The following is a 20,693-nucleotide window of genomic DNA, read 5'->3' as shown; positions in this document are numbered from 1 at the left end:
AAAATCAAATTAACGTGTTATTTCTAGCAAAGGATATGCTAAACTTTTGCATACAAAATCTGGTTTTTAACTTAAAGATGTTCCTATTTCAGAAAGTGATGAATTGGGATCCAATGATATATATAGGTTATTTGGCTTATAAGACAAACAAATTTATGATTTTACTACTTATAGATGTACAAATAGATATATGTACAAAATGAAGGTCAAACAACAATCTGCTGTACCATATGCTTTACAAATGATGCTTTTATAATGTGCACATACCATGAGCAGAATGGGATGAAGAGGGGAAAAACAAAGAGACAGTAAAGTCAAAATAATTTCAAAAAAATTGCTAAGCCTTTACCCATTACAGTATTCACAGGATTACAAGCCTACCTGGAGTTTATAACCAAGAAATGTATTTATAACTTTTGAACAAAGGGTTGCTTCTCAGGAAAAAAAACCCACACACACAATGCATATGGAATGACCGAGGCCCTGTTCACTGAAAGAATCAAGTTGAAGTTAATGTAAGCAGCAAGTTAAAGATATGTGTAATTTATTTTGATGATTTTTGAGAATAAGTGGCCTGGAAATAACTTCAGTAGACATTGATGAAAATTTTTGATATTGTCCCTTCTATTAGGATTTGGGGGGTTATACTAGACCGTCGATTAGCATTTGAAGAGCATATGGACTTCATGATAAAGAAATGTTTTTGGACCCTTTGGAAATTACGAACTATTAAAAGATATTTTGACTTCGCTTCTTTTTAGACTTTTTTTTAATTTATATTTTCAGCAAATTTTACAAGAAAATTAACTTCTTGTTACAGAAATATAGTAGAACTAGTATTTTAGCCCGTTACATTAACGGGTGCTAGACTATATGTCTGTTTTTATTTCTGTCTCTCTCTTTCCCTCCCGCTGTCTCTCTCCCTGGCCCCCTTTGTCTGTCTGTCTTTCTGTGTCTCTCCCTGCCCCTGTGTCTTTCTTCTTTTCCTTCTGTCTCCCTCCCTCCCGCTGTCTGTCTTTCTTTCTTTCTATCTATCTATCTATCTCTCTCCCTGCCTCCTATGCAGCAGCATTTCTCTCCCCCCACTTCCCTGTGCAGCAATATTCCATAGCAATATTCCCTCCCCCTCCATTTCCCTGTGCATCAGCCACAGCAGCAGCATTCCCTCTCCCCACACCACTTCCCTGTGCAGCAGCAGCGTTTCCCCTACCTCCCCTTTCTCTTCCTGTGGTCTGGCCGGTTCCCTTACTGCTCCCCCCTTCCCATGGTCCCGACAAACCTTCAGATTCCAGAAGCGTGTGCAGCACTCTACACACGCTGCTTTGGGGCCTTCTACTGCCTTGATTTACTCTGGCACATCCCTGATGACATCATCAAAGACGCAGCAGAGCAAATCAGGGCAGTAGAAGGCCCCGAAGCAGCGTATGTAGAGTGCTGCACACGTTGCTAAAATCGGCAGGTTTGTAGTCGGGACCGCAGGAAGGGAAGGGGGGGCAGTAAGGTAGCCATGTCTCTGTCTCGCAGCGGGCTTGCCAAAGTTCATTTTTTAGTTCAAAGCCGATGCTGCGTCTCCTCTCTCGATCCCCGCCAGAGTCGGAAGCGGGAGCTTTGAACAAAAAAAATTAACTTTGGCTGGCTGGAGCCGGCAAGCCCACTGCGAGACAGAGAGATGTGTGGTAAGCGCGCATGCGCACTCTGCCGGCCACGGAACTACAGATCAGGCTACATGGCGTTAAGAGTGAGCATGCGCGCTTAGCGCTTTATTATTACAGATAATGTTAAAATAAATCCAAAAAATTTACATGCGGTATAATTATACCTCCTTCCTTAGACCACAGTTAAAGGTGAGAACAGCCTGTATAATATGAGAGAATAAATCAATTTTGCATAAAATAATAAGTAAGACTTCACATTATTTCAAAAATTTGCTACCATTAACTATTGCACCTGTGTATACTTCATCAAGCTTTCTTTTTCAGCTCCAAGAAAGATTTTAACTGATCTGGTGAAAAAAACACATACTTAATTTGGGTGTACTTTATAATACATTTACAGGGGTAAGCCAGAAGGAAAGAAGCACCTAGAGATATTACTGTTTCTTTCTTTCTTGAGTAATTTTTGTCACACCTGGTTACGCCCATATTCTTTTGCCATAGAACAGATTTTTGGAAAATTTAAAATATAGTTTCATAAAAGAATCCATGTCCTGTTGAAAAACAAAAGAGATCAATAGTGTTGCTCTCAACGCTGACTCGGAGGGAGATTCTTCAAGTATAGCAGATAAGTTCTTTAAATCGACCTGTGTGGGTTGAACATTTTCCGCTTCCATAGCCTCCTGAGATTTTTTAAAAGTTGATGGTAAATAATATATTTTGTTCAAAGGGGGAATAAATTCTGAAGAATAACCAAGCATTTCCATCACATATTTTTTTAAACATATCATACAGTAGAATTCTAGGAGGTTTAGGGAAGTTCAATATTCTCACATTTAGCCTGCGATTGTAATTTTCTATATTTTCCAACCTTCGTTGCAAACAAATACTATCTTTTACAGCGGTATTTTTATAGTCATTTAATGATTGTACATCAGTTTGCAATTTTTCAAGTGAGCTTTTAGTTTCAATATTCATCTAAAGCTTCTTTATGAATAATGAAAGATTGCCGGGAAGGACTGTTCCAAAGTTTTTAGAACCAAGGTGAGGATGTTGAGGAGGTAGGCACCCTCACTGTATCTTTTCTCTTTGTGTGGGGCATACCATTGGTTAGAAATTCCTTCAGTGATGGGAGTATTCTCAATGCTTCCAGCTTAGCACCGCCATCTTGGCCACTCCCTCTCTTTTAGACTTTTGGCACAATCTTTAATTTTATCAATTCTTGACTATTGTAATATTATCTATTTGGCATCTTAGAAGAAAAATTTAAAACGTATTCGTTTAATACAAAATGCAGCAATGAGTTTAATTTTTGGTCTGAAGTATAACTAGATCATATCAGTCCTTTTTATCAGCAACTACATTGGTTGCCTTTTGAAGCACGTATTCTTTTTAAATTTAGTTGTCTCTGTTTTAAAGCTCTTTTTGGTCTGGCTCCAGGTTACTTAGCCTCCTAATTTACTTTTTATAGATCATTAAAAATTACCCAGAAAGATTTTATGTTCATGTATCCCTCTATTAAGGCCTGTCGATTCAAGAGATTTTTAAATAAGTCATTTGCTTTTCAATTAGGAAAATTGAATTCTTGGTTGAGTCCTTTGATCTTTCAAATATTTTCGTATACTGCTTTTAGAAGGATTTTAAAAACATATTTGTTTGATAAATTTATTACATAATTGTTCTTACCTTCAATTTTACTATGTTTAATATGTATATATCACTGATTGTCCAGTTCTTCTTCTTTGTGAACCGCCCGGATCTTCTATGGGTGGGCAGTATATAAGAATAAAGTTATTTTTATTATTCAATGAAGTGGTGTTTTTTTAGACCCATGAAGTTGAACTCATGTCTTTTTTTCCACTTTGTTTTTCCATGCTTTTTCCATGTTTTTCCATGCAGTAGCTTTGGTCTTCCATATTAGTGCCAGAGTACATTTTTGTTAGCTTCTGTAATTGAAGTCACCCATTATTATACTGAAAATCTTATTAAACCCAATAATCATTCAAACTCAGTTTTCCCTTTGTCACTGCCCTCTCTTTAACTTCATTTTAATTTAACAGCCACTGTGCTGGTTATCAAGCACTCAACTAATTTCAGCTGCCAAGAGCAAAATGAACACCCCCAGGCTCTAGGATCTGGAATTTTCACACACTATTACCGAGTAAATAATTTATAGAGAGAGATAAAGATGTCTTGGAATCCTGAGGCAAAATGTACTACAGCCTTTCTGACATACTATGGGCTCCTTTTACAAAGCTGCGCTAGCTGTTTTAGCACACGCTAAATTGCTGCGTGCACTAGATTGAGCTGCCGTTAGTTCTAGCCCGTTCCCTCCTGCTGGCAGTCCACCTCTTCAAAATGGCAGGCCTTCCCCTTCCCAGTCCATCCTGGGAAAGGGCCTTAGGCGCCTGAGCCAATCAGGGCCCTAGGCTCCTCCCAGTGCATCCCACAATATACTGGGAAGGGGAAGGCTTGCCATTTTGAAGAGGCAGGCCTGCTGGCAGGAGGAAGTGGCCATCCCTCCTGCTGTTTTTTACAATTAAAATATTAAGATGTGTGAAGAGGTAGGGGATGTCGGGGAGGGCCCTTGAGCTGGGGGCTGACCCCCAGACCACCAGGGTATTTTTGGGTGGGTAGGTGGGTGTCAGGGGTCTTGTGGGGGAGGGCTTCCTTGGGTGGAGGGCCATAGATGGGGAGGATTGGAGGTCTCATTTTTTTAAAGGGGCATCAGGGTCTTTAACAGCAGGGTCTGCTGTCATAGCCTTACTTTTTTCTATCAGTGCCTGCCAATCAGCATTCAGGCACCAACAGGAAAGGCTATGACAGCTCAGACCCTGCTATGACGATCGGTAGCAGCCACAGAGAACCCTTATGAGCATCAGTAGGAGAGTTCCCTTGCAAGTAAGACTGGTTAAAACCAATCTTACTTGCAATCTTTTGTGCATTGGGGCCTTTGTTACTCCAGATCATTAGCTGATCTGCTAGCAAGGACTCACATCCTGGTTGAGGCCCTCATCACTGCTTTGCTCTAACAGAGGCCTCGATGTTCTTAACTTACCATTAAAATACTGTGAGTCTCTGTAGTGCCGGTAAATTTTCCAATTTCAAAAATATAAGCGATGCTGCAAAAACTTCATATGCAAATGAGCTCTGTGGAGGTCCATGGAAATTCCATCATAACAGTTGTTGGAGAAAGCAATTGACACATGCACAAAATAGTCCAAGGAAAGGGGTATAAATATACACAAACACTAGTAAATGCTATGTCATAGCCACACATGAGCGTCAATCATAGGCATGCCTTATTGTAGCGCATCATGGGAGTATGTCATAAGCGTGTGTCACATGTGTCTATAGCCGGAGGGGAGAGGCAGAGAACTACCAGCAAACCATGCAAATGATTTTTGCTAAACTGCTTCTGTGGGACCTAAATGCTGCCCTCTTATTTTATTTTATTATTTTTAACTCCGTTTCTTATGCAATCAGCAGACCTAGACCTGCAGACATACTTTTAACGAATGTGCATGAGACGTGCCTTTAAGACATATGCATACCCATCAAGTATGATAAATGTGTCTTCATCTCTCATACAATTGGCAGCCCAGACCTGCTTGTGTACACTTTTGATGCATGCACATGAGAAGCACATTTAAGTTGAGGGCTTTGCAAATGCTTATCAACCCTGCTGCAAGATTAATCACAGGGGTTCCTAGGAGTACCCATATAACTCCTGTGTTGAAGAAATTACACTGGTTACCTATGCAACAAAGAGTGCAGTTTAAGATTGTTGCGGTCATACATCAGACATTGTATCATGCTTCCCCAAAGATCTTACAAGAATTCTTTGAGATCTATAAAACGAGAAGAGTGCTTAGAGATGTAAATGGGATGAAATTAAGTTTGGAGGGTAGAATGTCAACTATGCATGCTAGGATTGGAGCATCAATGATATCCGTTGCTAGCGTAGAACTATGGAATGCCTTGCCTAGTATTCTGCGGTTTTGTATGGGGAGGATGAATTTTTACAAAATGCTGAAGACTCAATTATTTGCCAATGCCTTTTTATGTTAAGGAATATTTCAGTTGATAATCGCCTTTTAGAATTTTTTTGACATCAATGTATGATTTAAAGCTTGCTTGTATTTTTGAATTGATTGAATTTGCACTCTATCCCTGTTTATAACAGGGACGATCAATGATGTTGTTATATGTGATAATCGTAGGGAAATAAAATTTTATGTATGTGATATGGAAATCGCATAATTGTATAAATAAATATACACATGCATCTGAGATACGCTTTATACCGGAACCTCCAGACCTGCTTGTAATTTTGGAATGTTAAAGGTCAGCGTTTCATTTTGTGCGTTATCAGGCAATGTCTGGGCATTGCCCAGAGTGCTCATTTTAATATTAATGACCTCATTGTACAATATTTACATAGTATCGGAGGATGCTACAAATCACGGAAAAGACCATGCAGAGCCATTATGTGGGTTCATAGACAAAATCGCGCGAGACAACGGCACGCAGACAACTATGCGCAAGGTTGACGGCGCGCCGAAGAAAAGCACTATTTTATGGGGTTCCAACGAGGGGGGTTGGTGGGGAACCCCCCTATTTTACTTAACAGACATCGCACTGGCGTTGTGGGGGGTTTGGGGGGTTGTAACCCTCCTCATTATACTTGAAACCAAACTTTTTGCCTGATTTTAGGGAAAAAGTTCAGTTTTAAGTATAATGTGGGGGTTACAACCCCCCAAACCCCCCACAACGCCAGCGCAATGTCTGTAAAGTAAAGGGGTGGGGTGGGGTGGGTGGGTGGGGGGGTTCCCCCCCCACACCCCCCGTCGGAGCCCTTTAAAATAGTGCTTTTCTTCGGCGCGCCGTCAACCTTACGCTCAGTTGTCTGCGCTCAGTTGTCGGCGCACCGTTGTCTCACGCGATTTAGTCCCGTCACCATTATGTGCATTGGAAGCTAAAATACTTCGACCTTAAACCAGTTAGAACTGGTTTAGTGTTGATTGTTAAAGGCACAGTAAGTTTAGAATATTGGGGCCAATGTCCTTTCCAGAACCACTTCCATTCTTACTGCCCTTTCAGAACTGAAATATTATATACTCAATCCACTGCAAAAATTTACAATTATATCAGGGGCCAAACCCCACAGTACATTTTGGCAAGAGCAGCATGGTATGGTATCACTTTTAAAACAAAGAAAAGTGAATCACTGAAGCACTGATGGAAGTATATAATGTGTTCAGCTGAAAAAGACAGTATGACCAGTATCTGTTTTCTTCCAAATGAATACACCCAAAAAAGCAATTTCAAGGACTGACAGCAGTGTCACACTTGAATAATCCCATCTATTAGGGGGTCACTTTTTTAAAATTCTTCACAATTACCTTCACGCTGAACAATGTTTCTCTGCACTTAAGGGTGAACTGTTCTGGACAATCTGTAAGGCTATTTTCCCTTACAATTCTGAAATGTATCACATTATAAGGAATGTGCATATAAAATAGATAAGAGATATGAGAAGATACAAATGAAAAGAAAAAAAAAAAATAGTAGCCAGCCAGGTGAAAAAAGTGATTTTCCAACAATATTGCACTCTAATGACTACATTTTAAAGGCACGATATAAATGGTTTTCCTTTATTATTTAAAACTAAAATGTTTACTATTAATTGCCTCTTGTTTTCATTAAAGAGTGATTGAACTACTTACTCACACTGGGAAACAAATGCCCAAGAAGAGAAAAGGTTTAATATTATGTAATATTGTTACTAAAAGTTGAATTTTATTTATCAACAGAACTTGTATTCCGTGCTATCTCTGTCATTGCATTACCATGGAATGACAAGAGATAGCACGGAATACAAATTCTGTCAATAAATAAAATTAATAAAAGAGGGGCCCTATAGTGCTTACCGCAGGTGAAAAGGCTTACTGTGGGATGCGCCCTGGTGTCCTGTGGAAAAATGTATACTGTGCATACACACACACAAAAAAATGTTGTTTTTGTGAAAAGGTCATGTCTGAGGGCGAGGAGTAGGCATGACAGCACAAATCAGTTAGTGCGTGACACATTGCTGTGTTAATTGATTAGTGTGGAAGCCCTTATAGCGTACAAAACAGGAGGCGGCAGAGGCTCATGTGCTAATTTTTTTAACGACTGCACACCAACAGCAAAATTAACTTGTTGCCATTAATTAAGAAAATGGAAATACTGGTCAAATTCCAGCCATGTAAAAAGTGGCCTTAGCACGTGGGAAAGACCCGCCTAAGGGGCACGCTAAGGCCATATTTTGTTGCTGTTTAGTAAAAAGACTCATAAGTTTCTTACCTGTAGCAAGTCTTCTTTGTAGATAACAGTATAAAATCAGGCACACAAAGGCCTTGATTCTATAAAGGGTGCCTAAGTCATGCCTAAAGTTAGGTGTGCTTTAGGTGTCCAATCTAAGTAGTTAATGAGCCAATTAAGCGATAATTTGTACTTAGGCGTCCAAAGGACGCAGATGCCACTTTGTAGACGCAGCCACAATTTCACTTAGCTCAATAGGCGTGGGCGTGGAATGGGCGTGGTTTGGGCAATGACTCAATTTGGGCATCCTTTGATTCATTTAGGGATTCCATATGATGCCAATATTGTAGGCAAATGAAAACCAGGTCTACTTTTGAGCTTAGTTTGAGCTTCAAATAGATCTGTCGCAGTTTCATAAAAGGAGGCCTAAATCTTTTCTTCTGGGGTGTGAATATACAAATTTGTGCTATCCAGTCACCACGCAAAACTGTGGTTGGATTATTGAACTATAACAGCTTCCAGGCTATAGCTCAATAAGTAAAAGCCCTGTGCTCATTTTCCACAGGTCATGGGTTTGAATCCCAACCAGCTCCCCCAGCACATATTTTAATTGTTGCATTCTACCTTGCAGATGCACCTTGATGATCTCACAATGAGGTTACCATTGTGCAGCTGCAAACCTCCATTTGCAATAAAGTAGAAGTCATGCTAAGGTCTGTATCTGTTTTTTTCTGTTTTTAACCTTTTGCAAATGAAGTTATGTATGCAATCTATATATATATTTGTCATGTGCTTTATTTGCTGAATCCACCTGTTTCAAGAATGAGCTCATTGGAGCAATCTTTAGTGAGAAAAAAAGGTAGCTTTTTAGCAAGAAACATTAAGCTGTTTTTTTCATGTGCTGTGCTTCAGTTAATCGATCTTTCCCTCTAATTAGCAAATAGCATTATTGTTTGCCCAGAAAAATAGAAGGTTTTGAATGCAATATCTTTGTATTGATGAGCCCTGTTTATGTGGTGGCTTATTAAATGTATTTTGAGCTTAATAAAGCAAAAATAAAAACCCAGAGAGCTATTTAGCAGATCACATTAAGGACTGTGCCTAAGTTCCGTCCATAGAACTCAAGTCTATCTGAAGTCTAAGCTATGCTCAACAGTAGATTTCCTTACAATGCCTATAAGACCTAGTTTTACAATTGATATGCAGCTTGCTAGCTCACTCTGTAGCACACTGGTTAAACCTACAGCCTTCTTCCCTAATGTTGGTTCGAATCCCAGTCACTCTGTCTGATGGAAGAGAAATAAATAAAAGCATTAAACGGATCCAACTCCCAGTATTACAATTATAATGAAAAACAGCATAAAATTGCCATAACAACAAAAAATATTATAACATAAGGACATTGTTTGGACATCTAAATCTCACCTAAAACCTGATTCTCTAAAGGATGCCTAAAAAGTTAGACGCCTAAACAGTGCTGAACTCCACTGAGCGCGATTCTACAAAGGATGCCTACCATAGGCACCTAAGCGGTGGCTAACTTTAGATGCGTTTTGCATTATCAGAGCCAAAAATGTCTTGACATCGTTGCATGGTACCAAGGACAGAACAACTCTCCCAGATCTCAGAGCCAAGGCTAGATTTACATATAAACTTGCCAGGCTTCAGTTTTGGGCCTTATATTTCAAGGGCCTACATTATTATTATGCATTACTTTAATAAAATAAAAAACATTTGTATGTAATAAAAACATTAGGTTCTTACCTTGCTAATATCTTTTCTAGTAGATGGATGTGTCATTCTGGATGACAGGGTATTCTCCCAATGCTTACGAGCCGTGCAGAAGGAATCCATTCCAGGTTTTTGATTCCTCTGTCTTCACCAAAGGGCTCTGCTGCCCCCTTCAGTTTGTATCAAAGCAGGTAATAGTCCTATATAGGAACATATAAGAAGGAGGGGTACAAGGAAACTCTCCGAAATACTGTGCTATTTTGCTCAGAAAACATAAACACGTTAATCATTACACTGGAATATCCATATAGATCAGAAGCATTTATGATCTATATGGTTATTCCCCAATGAGCTATAGCAATACATTATTCTTTATTCCCTTGAGGACCCTTGACTGACATCAAAATTTCAACTTTGACTTGAACCATCTGATTGAAAAAGTAGGCAGACAGAGAAATGACAGACAGGACAGGGCTCCAGAATGATACTTATCTACTAGAAAAGATATTAGCAAGGTAGAAACCTAATCTCTTTTTCTAGCGCAATAGGTATATCATTCTAGATGACAGGGACATTCAAAAGCAGCCCCGAAATCTAGGATGGAACCTCTGTGCTTGCTCGCAAAACTGGCAAACCTCATGCCCATAGTCACAGAATTCCAATAGAAGAGGTCACAAAGACAATATTGGAGCACTGATCTTGTATCAGAGAACTGCTGAACATCATTGCATGTGTACACAAAGTCCAAGATTTATTTATTTAACACATTTATATATCGCCTAAAATCTAGGCAGTTTCCAATTTCAAGACATTCATTAAAAATTTCATAAAAATCGTCGACAAAAACAATATTCATTATCTGCATATTTATAAAAAAAAACATAAACACAGGCAATGTTCATGATTACAGCCACATGCTCAACAGGGCATGAGAATTCTTTCTACTACCTACATATACTGTAGGCATCGACAAATAATTGGGTCTTTAATAATTTCTTAAATTTGGCACATTCTGTGCACAATCTTAGATGACCAAGTAGACTGTTCCACAGATGCACACAAGCGATAAAAAACATTCTCATTTTAGAGGTCACATAACGCACTCCCTTTTCCTTTGCTTATGCTAATTTCATCCCTCCTTCTGATCTTAATGCACCAATATTTCTAGATCGTTTTTTGATACCATATTCTCTAGCCAGGACACTTAGATCAACAGAACAGCATTTGCTGACTATCCCTTCTCTAAAAATAATAGGTACCAGAAGATCTACAATTTTTTCAGTCATAGCACCCCAGCATTGGAACAACTTACCAATCTATCTAAGTAGAGAAACCTCATTAGAAAAATTTAAAAGCACATTAAAATGCTACCTGTACAAAGACGCATTTGAGTCATAGATAGGATAATTCATCTGTCATTAATCCCAGGCTCAAATACCTAATTTTAACCAGACCTTATGTATAGGTCACAACCTTCCCTATCCTCTTTTTAGGCTTCGCCATATTTATAAAACATTATTCATCAAACTCCTGATGTTGTTTTTTCCTTAAATATACTTTTACTTTCCTCAAAGATTGTAGTTCATCCCTCTTCCCTTTTGTATTGCTAATTACTTGTGTACATACATTATATGTTTATGTGTACAAATTGTTTTATTTTTGTCTCCTAATTTTAAATTGTCATACAAATTGAAGTATTTGATATTGCATGTACAACAAACTTTTAATAAACTTGATATAGCTCCAATGCGCCAAAAGAGCCCAGAGCCGACCTATACAAAACCTGGTGGACTATTGTAAGGAGTTTGTGCTATACTCTCTGTCTTAGAAGCCAGTGAAGCTGTTTCAAGGCAGGTAAAATATATGCCATTCTAGGTGTATTTGTAATTAGTCTTGCAGCCGAGTTCATTACAAAGCCATATTTTTTGCCTGGATCAATCTAAGATAAAGTGAATTGCACTAATCCAACTTCGGCAAGATTAATTCCTGTACCACCATCCTAAAGTCTTAGGATGTTAGCATCAATTTTAATCTATACAGAATATGTTTCTTTTACCATTTACTTCTAGAAAGTTGCAGCAGTCATCCATTCTGTCCATAAATGTGCACTTGCAGAAATGAAGAGTTAATTGAAAACACTAGCCTGACCATTTCTTATCCAGATCATCCTTGCAAATATCTTACATAAAATATATTTCAGTGGGTTATCTTCTATGTCATTTGTTTAGAATACATAACTAGCATAAACTAAGTACTTACATGAAATGGTGACACCTCTTTTCCTCCCACAATAAGAACGGCTGTTTTTCCATTATTGTCTTCCTTTGGTTTATACTTGATGACGTGACAGTTTTGTACCTTAGGCAAAAAAAAAGTCAAATCACTTAAAATAGTTCTTTCGTGCACAAAGCCTTATTTTATCTATTTAAATTCAAATTACAATTTAGCTCTACCTTAGAATTAGTGTTGTTATAGAAAGAATAAAGTGCTCATCAACTCTCAAACCATAAACCTAAATTTTGGGGGAGAGGAGAGGGAGGAGGTGTTGCCAGAATGAGGCAGACCCTGACCTGCAACAAATTCTATTTGAAACCCCATTTTGGAAGAACTCTCCTGCAGATTGTGGGTTGAAGTTATAGCAGAAAGGAAAAGGGGATAGGATTTAATATATCACCTTTTTGTAGTTACAATCAAAGTAGTTTACATATTATATAAAGGTACACTTCTCTCTCCATATTTGCAGGTTTGGCAACAGCGACTTCAATTATTTGTGGGGGTTTTTTTAAATCCTACTGGCTCCACCCCCCAAAATGACATCATCCTGCAGTGTCGAGAAAAAGTTTGGTGCTTTTTTTCAGCGTGGTCAAGCATTGAAGAAAAGCATGCAGAAAGAAATTTCAGTACTTGCTTCAGCGTGTTTGAGCAAATGGCAGCATGCAAAGAAAAAATTCAGCACTTGCTTCAGCATGGTCAGGCAAACTAAAGGAGGTGGGAAAGATTGTATGCCTAATGGGTCCTGCTGTTGTTGCTGGGGGTTGCAGAGAGAAAAGTTCAGCCAAATCAGAGATACACACTACCCATATCTTTTACTGAATTGCCTCTCCTTGAGGAACAGGTCAGGTCTCCCTCCATATTCACAGTATGGCTACAAAGCATAAGACTCCTAGTGCTACCGAAAGTGCTCCCAAGAGCGAAAAGGTTGAATTATCAGAAAAGGTTGAATTATTGGATATGCTTTGTAGAGTAAAGTCAGCCTCCGCTGTTGCTCGGCATTATGGCATTAATGAATCTACCGTTAGGTACATAAAGAAGGAAAAGCCAATCCATGAAGCCGTTGCTGCAGCTACACAGGCGGTTGCAAAGATATCATATGTTGTGCGAAATAGAAATCTCTCTCGTGTAGAAACTGCAACATTTATCTGGGTGCAGGATTGCTACAAGAAGAGAATTCCTGTAGAGACTGTGTTGATAAGAGGAAAGGCAAAGTCTTTGTATGATAACTTGAAGAAAAGGGAAGGTGGATTGTTGCAATCTACGGACTTTCAGGCCAGTAAAGGGTAGTTTGGCCTACGTAATGTGAAAGTGAAAGTGACAGAAGAAGCAGTATCTGCCAACCAAGAGGCAGCTAGAGAATTCCCTGCCAAATTTAAGGAAATTATTGAATAGAAAGGATATGAACCTGAGCAGACATTCAATGCCAATGAAACCACTCTATTTTGGAAGAGAATGCCACAGAGGACTTTCATTAGCAAAGAGGATAAGCAAGCACCAGGCTTCAACATTGAAAAGGATAAACTAATCATTCTGCTTTGTGCAAATGCAGTAGGCCATATGATAAAGCCTACACTAATTTATAAAGCCATAACCCCCGAGCCTTGAAGGAAAAAGGTAAGTTCCAGCTGCCGGTTGGATGCACAACAAGAAGGCTTGGACGAGAGCACTGTTCCTTGAGTAGTTTCATCAGTGTTTTGTGCTTGAAGTAAGAAAATACCATGCCAGAAAGGAAAGGGAATTCAAGGTTCTGCTAGTATTGGGCAATACCCCGGGACACCTAGAACCACATGAGTTCCACACTGAGCGTGTTGAGGTCATCTACATGCTCCCCAACACACCATCTCTCATCAAGCCTCTTGACCAGGGAGTAATAGTAAACATTCAAGGTACACCACCCATGGTATTCTATGGAGAGGATTGTCCATGTGATGGAAGAAGACACCAACGTGAAGAACATCATTAAAAAAAGGGTTTCTGGAAATGGGCGACCTTATCCCTGGCCCCAGGAACCTTCAAAATGTTAGAAATCAAGACGCCCTCCCCCCCCCCCCCGAATTTTCCTCATAGGCTACAATAACCTTACTTACAGTCAATGTTTACTCTAATTTTTCATAGGCTGTGTGCGCAAAATATTTCATCTGTGCGCCTTTTAAAGAAAACTAAATTTGTGTGCGCTATAAAAATGATTGCCAGAGGGCCCGGAGTTCAGTTATGGGCAGGTCTTTGAGTTTACTCTGAATTAACGAAAACACAATGTAATTTTAGTTACACTTTATGTTAGTTACACTTTATGTAACATAAAGTCTCATTTCAATAAATATAAATTATGTTTCATTGAAATGTTTCATTGAGCGCTATCTATAAATAAGGTATCATTGTACTTTATACTTAAAATTTAGAAAATAACAGCAATTTAGCTTTAAAAGTTTTTCCCTGCGATCTTTCATATTTATCCAGTCCGAATAAATTTCTGTCAAGATCTGTTGAGCTTCCATCTTGAAGGTGACTCTTAACACGCATCAGCATTTCCAAATGCTCTAAATGTAAACGATTCCTTTGTTTAGTCTTCAAATTGTTCATTAGACTAAAACTACGCTCATAATCTGAACTAGATGCTAAGAATGTGGCACCAATGTCCATCAATTTTGTTAAATCTGCAAATTGATTATTCTGAAATGCAAATTTCGTCATAACTGGAAAGCTGTTTATCAGATTGCTTTTGATTTTTTCTGCAACAAGGAATTTAAAGTCATTGTATTGCTGAATAATAACACTTTCCTCCGGAAGAAATTGTTTATACTTTAAACAAAGAGATCTGATATGTCCATTTCCGAAGTCAAAGTCGCATTGTGATATTGCTGTACAGTCAAAAGCAGACCATTCCTCAACTTCATTTTCAGGAAATCTTTCACCCAGATGCAAACATAGGATGTTGATGAAGGTTAATATGGAATTAGTATCCACTGAAACTTTTTCTCCAGACCTCATCCTGTTGTCAAGAAGACTGTTGACTTTATCACTCCACTTAACCTTGTCGCCTAAGTATTGCATTCAAAGTTTGTTCAATTTACCCTGTGCAAGATGATAAGCTTCCAATGGTGTCAAACCAAGTTTTTGAAATGCCATGGTTAAGGAAGCCAGTTCTGATAAGATATCATTCAAAACTTCAAGTGTAATATGAAATTGTTCACTGTTCAGCTTCTTATATCAGTACTTTCCAATAGGATCATTATCTTTGTCTTCTTCAAAATATTTTAACAGGGGATCATAATTCAAATAATTGCTTTAAGTGCAAAGTGTCTAGATAACCAGCGCACTTAATTCAGAAGTCTGAAAGCAATTGATTCACATTCAGATGCATCTGCTATTTCTTGAAATTTGCATCATTTAGTAGAAGACCGACAAAACAGTTCTCATTACAGTTTCTACTTCTTTCATCAATTTTACTTCTTTCCATGAATCAGAAAGTCCCAAATCTTCCCGATGTGCAACACAATGTTGCTGCACTAATGTGGAATGTCTTTTCTCAGCTGTGCTGCAACACCATCTATTTTGTCCAACATAACAGAGGCACCATCAGAGGTGAACATAACCATTTTATTCAGGTCAAGTTCATGTTTCCTATAGAATTCCCTAATTGCTGTTACTATTGATGTAGCATCATATGCTTCCAACTGTAGCATCCCACCAAATGATGTCCTATACTCATTTGAATTCACTGGCCGATACTTAAAGTAGAGTATTAAGTACTTGTTGACAGAAATGTCTGTGCTTTCATCAACAGTTAACGTATGATACGTTGCTAATTTAATATCTGCCATACGATCATCTTGCACGATGCCACTGATAATTCCAAGAAATTCAAACACATAGTTTTTGCTTCTCCAGCTATCAGGTATACTAACATACTTCACCATGTGCTCATTGATATCTTGAACAGAGATCATTGATATAGTCATCTTAATGGCCAGCACAACACTGTCGACAAGAACCTTAATTTCATCAGGACTGGAATACTTCCGTTCATTACTAATTTGCCTGTTTTCTTTTTTGGTTGGGCTTTCAAGCAACATGTTAACCAGTCCCCCTCTTAAATTCGGATTTTTACTTCTGAGTTTCCTAATACTGTCGGTATGAGATTTACTTGATAGATGGCGTTTCATAAAGTCCAGTTTCCAAACATCATCCCATATTTTTCCAGTAGAGAATTTTCCAGTTGCTTTGGCATCTTGACAATAACAACACACAACTCCATCGTCTTCGTCATAGATAAATATTTCACACAGTCGAACACGCATTGTATTTCGAGATTCCGGTGTCTCCATTTCAACAATTTCTTCAAGCCATTCAGACCTAAAAGCTTTTGCAGCTCTCTTGCGTTTTACACTTTTCACCATTCGCGGTTTAGACATTTTAAGAGTTATATCTGGTTGCAATTTAATAAACAATATGGCAGAACTTCAGGAAGTCAAAGAATCGGAAGTGTTTCATATCCTATGGGCCATAGGCTAAGGCCCTATGGGGCACGTGACGTGTCAAGTTCAACTGCCAAAGATAACGGAATCACATGAATGACTTAAAATTTATATTATAGCGCTTCAATAAATGTGATAAATGGGAAATCGGAACAGCTGGTCTTCTGCAACATTTCATTTTAGCAGTGCAAATCATTTTAGGCAAAAATTTATTTTTATGTGCACGCTATTTTAATTTGTGTGCGCGGGTTCAGCAAGTTGTGTGCGCACGCACAAGCGCACAGCTTAGAGGGAACAGTGCTTACAGGGCCAGCCTACTTCAGCCCAGAACCTGCAGCTGGAGTACTTGAGACCTGTCCCTCAAAATCCAATCCACCTGTGGTCTTTGGGCTGCCAGTCGGACCAATTTCAGACTGAGCCTCAAACCCCTCAAAAGTGCACGCTGCAATTGGTAGGAGGAAAAATGCAGCTGACCCTCGATTAAGCCCGGACAAACTGGAACGGGGCCAAACAGCCTGCGCTTAAACTCCTGATAAATCAGGGATTTGAGCATTCAGCAAGGGGAATGGACTTCGAGCTCCAAAAATCCTAAGCAAGTTGGCTAGACAGGTATCCACAGGGGTTGATCCTGCTAGCAGCAGACTTCCACCCAATGAGTCTGCGTCTTCTCCCAGGCAAAGGTCCCAGACTAATGGGAACATCTGGTTACAGAGCCTCCGACTTTGGATGTCAGAAAAAAAACCTGAAAATAAAAAAGGAACCGCAGAGCAGATCAGAAAGATACCCTCTCAACTTGCTTGCAGAAGGAAAACCTGAGTTGAAAAATGAGCAACATCCTTCTGCAATCAATCTATGGGTTCAGATTGATAACCATAGCATTCAGGACTACTAGACACATTGCACTATAAAATACTTTTTCACGGAAAGGGTAGTAAATGCATGGTATGGCCTCTCGGTGGAGGTGGTAGAGAACAAAATGTGTATCTAAATTCAAGAAATCTTGGGCAAGTATGTTGGATCTCTAAGAGAGAAGGGATAGCAGATGGCATGGTTAGGCAGACTAGATAAAAAAATGAAGGCAGGTAAAAACCATATGGACTATGTTTCTATGGGTTTATATGGGATCAGCAAATAAGTTCTACATTGTGGGTGATGATGCATTACTGCAGTCTCCCTTCCCAGTCCCCTCCTTCAGGTAATGGGTATAGGTCAGAATTCATACTTCTTTAAACACACAAAATATTGGCCAAGTCTGTGATTCACAAACATGGTCCTGGAGGCACCCCAGCAAGCCTGGTTTTCAGGATATCCATAATACAAATCCCTCTCATGAATATTCATTACACCGTTACCTCCCACCTAGAAGAAGAAGAACTCAGAACCTCTTTACCTACCCTCCTCCCAACGGTACTAGATACAAGAAACTATACGACAACCTTCTAGCAACACAGGCAGCTAAAATACCAAAATGCTAAACAAAACAACAGAAATTAAAGAGTTCAGAAAAGAAATAAAAACACACCTATTCAAAAAATACTTCACACCACACTAACCATTCTAACCTCCATAACATTACCTCAAGATTATACCCTTTGGAAATACCACCCCTATTGTAACGCCAAATCAAAACATCAAACTAATCTTCTCTATGTAACCATCTTCTGTAACCTGTTATGTATCTCTATTCTATACGGTAAACTGTAATATATTCACTTCCTTGTTGTGCAATTCTACTGGAGATGTCCAGATATCTTCTAAATTGTAATATATTCACTTTCTTGTTATGTAATTCTACTGGAAATGTCCAGATATCTTATAAATTGTAATCCGCCTAGAACCGCAAGGCACAGGCGGAATAGAAATCACTAATGTAATGTAATATCTTGAAAACCTGTCTGGTTGGGGTGCCTCCAGGTTTTAGATTACTAAGTGCAATAGTTACTGAGCTAGACCCACTTGTCTGGCTGGATGTTGGCACCATTGTGCACAGTAATGAATAAAGTATCATTTTTAGCTGCTTGTAAAATTGAAAATAATTGGTCAAGAGTGCTAATTTTTGGTAGTCCAGCATAACTTTTTGTGCTAATTGCAACGATGCTAGTATGAGCATCATGGATACGAAACCCAACCAGACAATTTTGCTCAAAGTGTGCCCAAAAATTTGTCACAGTTTGTTGCAACAGATTTTGATCAGTTGATCAGCTATAATAGCTCCAGAGCAAGAGTAAATATAGACTTCATATTTTTATCATAGATTATCCTTGCATGGGTCATTACACTCTCAAATTGACAGCAATTCTGCATGAACAGCTGTGTCATAACATTCCTTCAAATTTGCCATCTTTTGACATAGGGGCTGAAATTCGTCAATTTTTAGGGACAATTATAAAAAAAGTGTCTACCTATATCTTCCAAAAAAGCAACACTGTTTAAAAGAGAAAATTTTACTTTATAAAATACACGCCTTTTGGTTTTGTAATGCCACCGTCATAAATGTACAAATTCACCTCAAAGTTAGAAATGCTTAGTAGTATGACGTTCAATATTTGCATTTATGAATACTACTGTCAAAGATTTCTAAATGTTCTACAAATCTTTTTTTCTTTTTGCAGCACGAGGCAGAAGGGGAGCAGAGAGGCAGGAGAGCTGTGCGAGGCGCTGGGAGAAGGGAGAAGCGCCCGCACAGGCAAGGGAGACTTCGGGGCAGCGGCGAGTTAGCTCCGCCCACCCCACCGCATCAGTAGCGTGCGACCGGGCTCCATAAAAGGAGGCGAGCCAACGGGCGCTGCTACAGACTTGCTTTTTTTCTTTTTGCAGCACGAGGCAGGAGAAGGGGAGCAGAGAGGCAGGAGAGCTGTGCGAGGCGCTGGGAGAAGGGAGAAGCGCCCGCACAGGCAAGGGAGACTTCGGGGCAGCGGTGAGTTAGCTCCGCCCACCCCACCGCATCAGTAGCGTGCGACTGGGCTCCATAAAAGGAGCGAGCCAACGGGCGCTGCTACAGACTTGCTTTTTTTCTTTTTGCAGCACGAGGCAGGAGAAGGGGAGCAGAGAGGCAGGAGAGCTGTGCGAGGCGCTGGGAGAAGGGAGAAGCGCCCGCACAGGCAAGGGAGACTTCGGGGCAGCGGCGAGTTAGCTCCGCCCACCCCACCGCATCAGTAGCGTGCGACCGGGCTCCATAAAAGGAGGCGAGCCAACGGCGCGCAGCCGTTCAGCGCGCGGCAAAGGCGCTCGCCTTAGCGAGAGCGCCTTTGCGAAAGGCCTCAAGAAGGGCCTCTAAGCAGAGCCCTTCCACATTCATCCAGATACACTCCTCTCTTCTCTAATCAGAACACTACCACCTTGAGCCAGATACACTCCTCTCTTCTCTAAACAGAGCCTTTCCACATTCAGCCAGAAACACTCCTCACTTCCCACACACGAAAAACAGATACTCTCCTTTATCACACGCAAGCAAGCACACAGGCAAACACACTCTTTCCTTGACTCACATTCCTTTTATTTTTGTTTATTTTTTCTCTCTCTTCTTCCTTTTCCTTTTTGAAATGGCAGGGAGAACTAGGAGCGCCAAGACTACTATCAAGCTCAACACTCCAGCATCTGGAGAGACCCGGGGGATGGCCAAGGACTCTACACAGAAGGTAAAGAGTTCCACTGAGCGGGGAACAGATGTCTCAGTGCTGACCGAGGCCACCCCCCTCCCACGGTATGCTTCGGTCTCTACGCAGACAGACGAGATGAGACAGGTAGAAGCGGACGAGGACGTTATGCGGGAACTGCGGAGCCTCAGCGAGGAGGTGAAACACCTGAGGTGCATCAGGGAGGATGAGGCCTTCATCGACGATGCCATCCAGGAAATGTCTCAGATCACAGAACGAAGCCTCGACAAGACCATCCTTGGCACTCCCAAACCTACAGCTCTAAATTCAACGATCGGAATACAGGAAATGATTGGAGATGCCGGTCCCTGGCAGCTGGTAACCTCTTCTACTGGCAAACAAAGAAACTCCCCCCCCATTCTCACTTTCTTCTTCTTTCTCTCTCAAACAGGGCAGTTCTACACCAACCCCACAACTTTCCCTGAAAAACAGATTTCACGTCCTTCAAGAAGGAACTGTCGAGGATGAAACAGAGGGGGCTCAGGAGGATTCCGAACACAGAACATCGACTACAGTTCTCGCTACTCGACCCCCCCCCCCCCCTCGGAAGGAGCGTAGAGTGGTGGTCATCGGAGACTCCATGCTAAGAGGCACCGAAG

The 20,693-nt window shown here is 40.1% G+C and overlaps 1 protein-coding gene across 2 annotated transcripts in view; it reads right to left on the bottom strand.

Moving 5' to 3' along the window:
* MRPL3 (mitochondrial ribosomal protein L3) overlaps positions 1-20,693 on the bottom strand; it is a 116,505-nt gene that overhangs the window by 58,399 nt on the left and 37,413 nt on the right. For both annotated transcript variants that reach the window (XM_033930016.1, XM_033930017.1), the window contains exon 4: positions 11,949-12,047. In XM_033930016.1, the coding sequence (XP_033785907.1) occupies positions 11,949-12,047 (99 nt within the window). The remainder of the gene's footprint in view (positions 1-11,948; positions 12,048-20,693) is intronic.

The sequence above is a fragment of the Geotrypetes seraphini genome, chromosome 2, assembly GCF_902459505.1.
Source record: "Geotrypetes seraphini chromosome 2, aGeoSer1.1, whole genome shotgun sequence".
NCBI lineage: Eukaryota > Metazoa > Chordata > Amphibia > Gymnophiona > Dermophiidae > Geotrypetes > Geotrypetes seraphini.
Note: the sequence above shows the minus strand (reverse complement) of the source record. Positions and strands in the feature narration are given on the sequence as shown.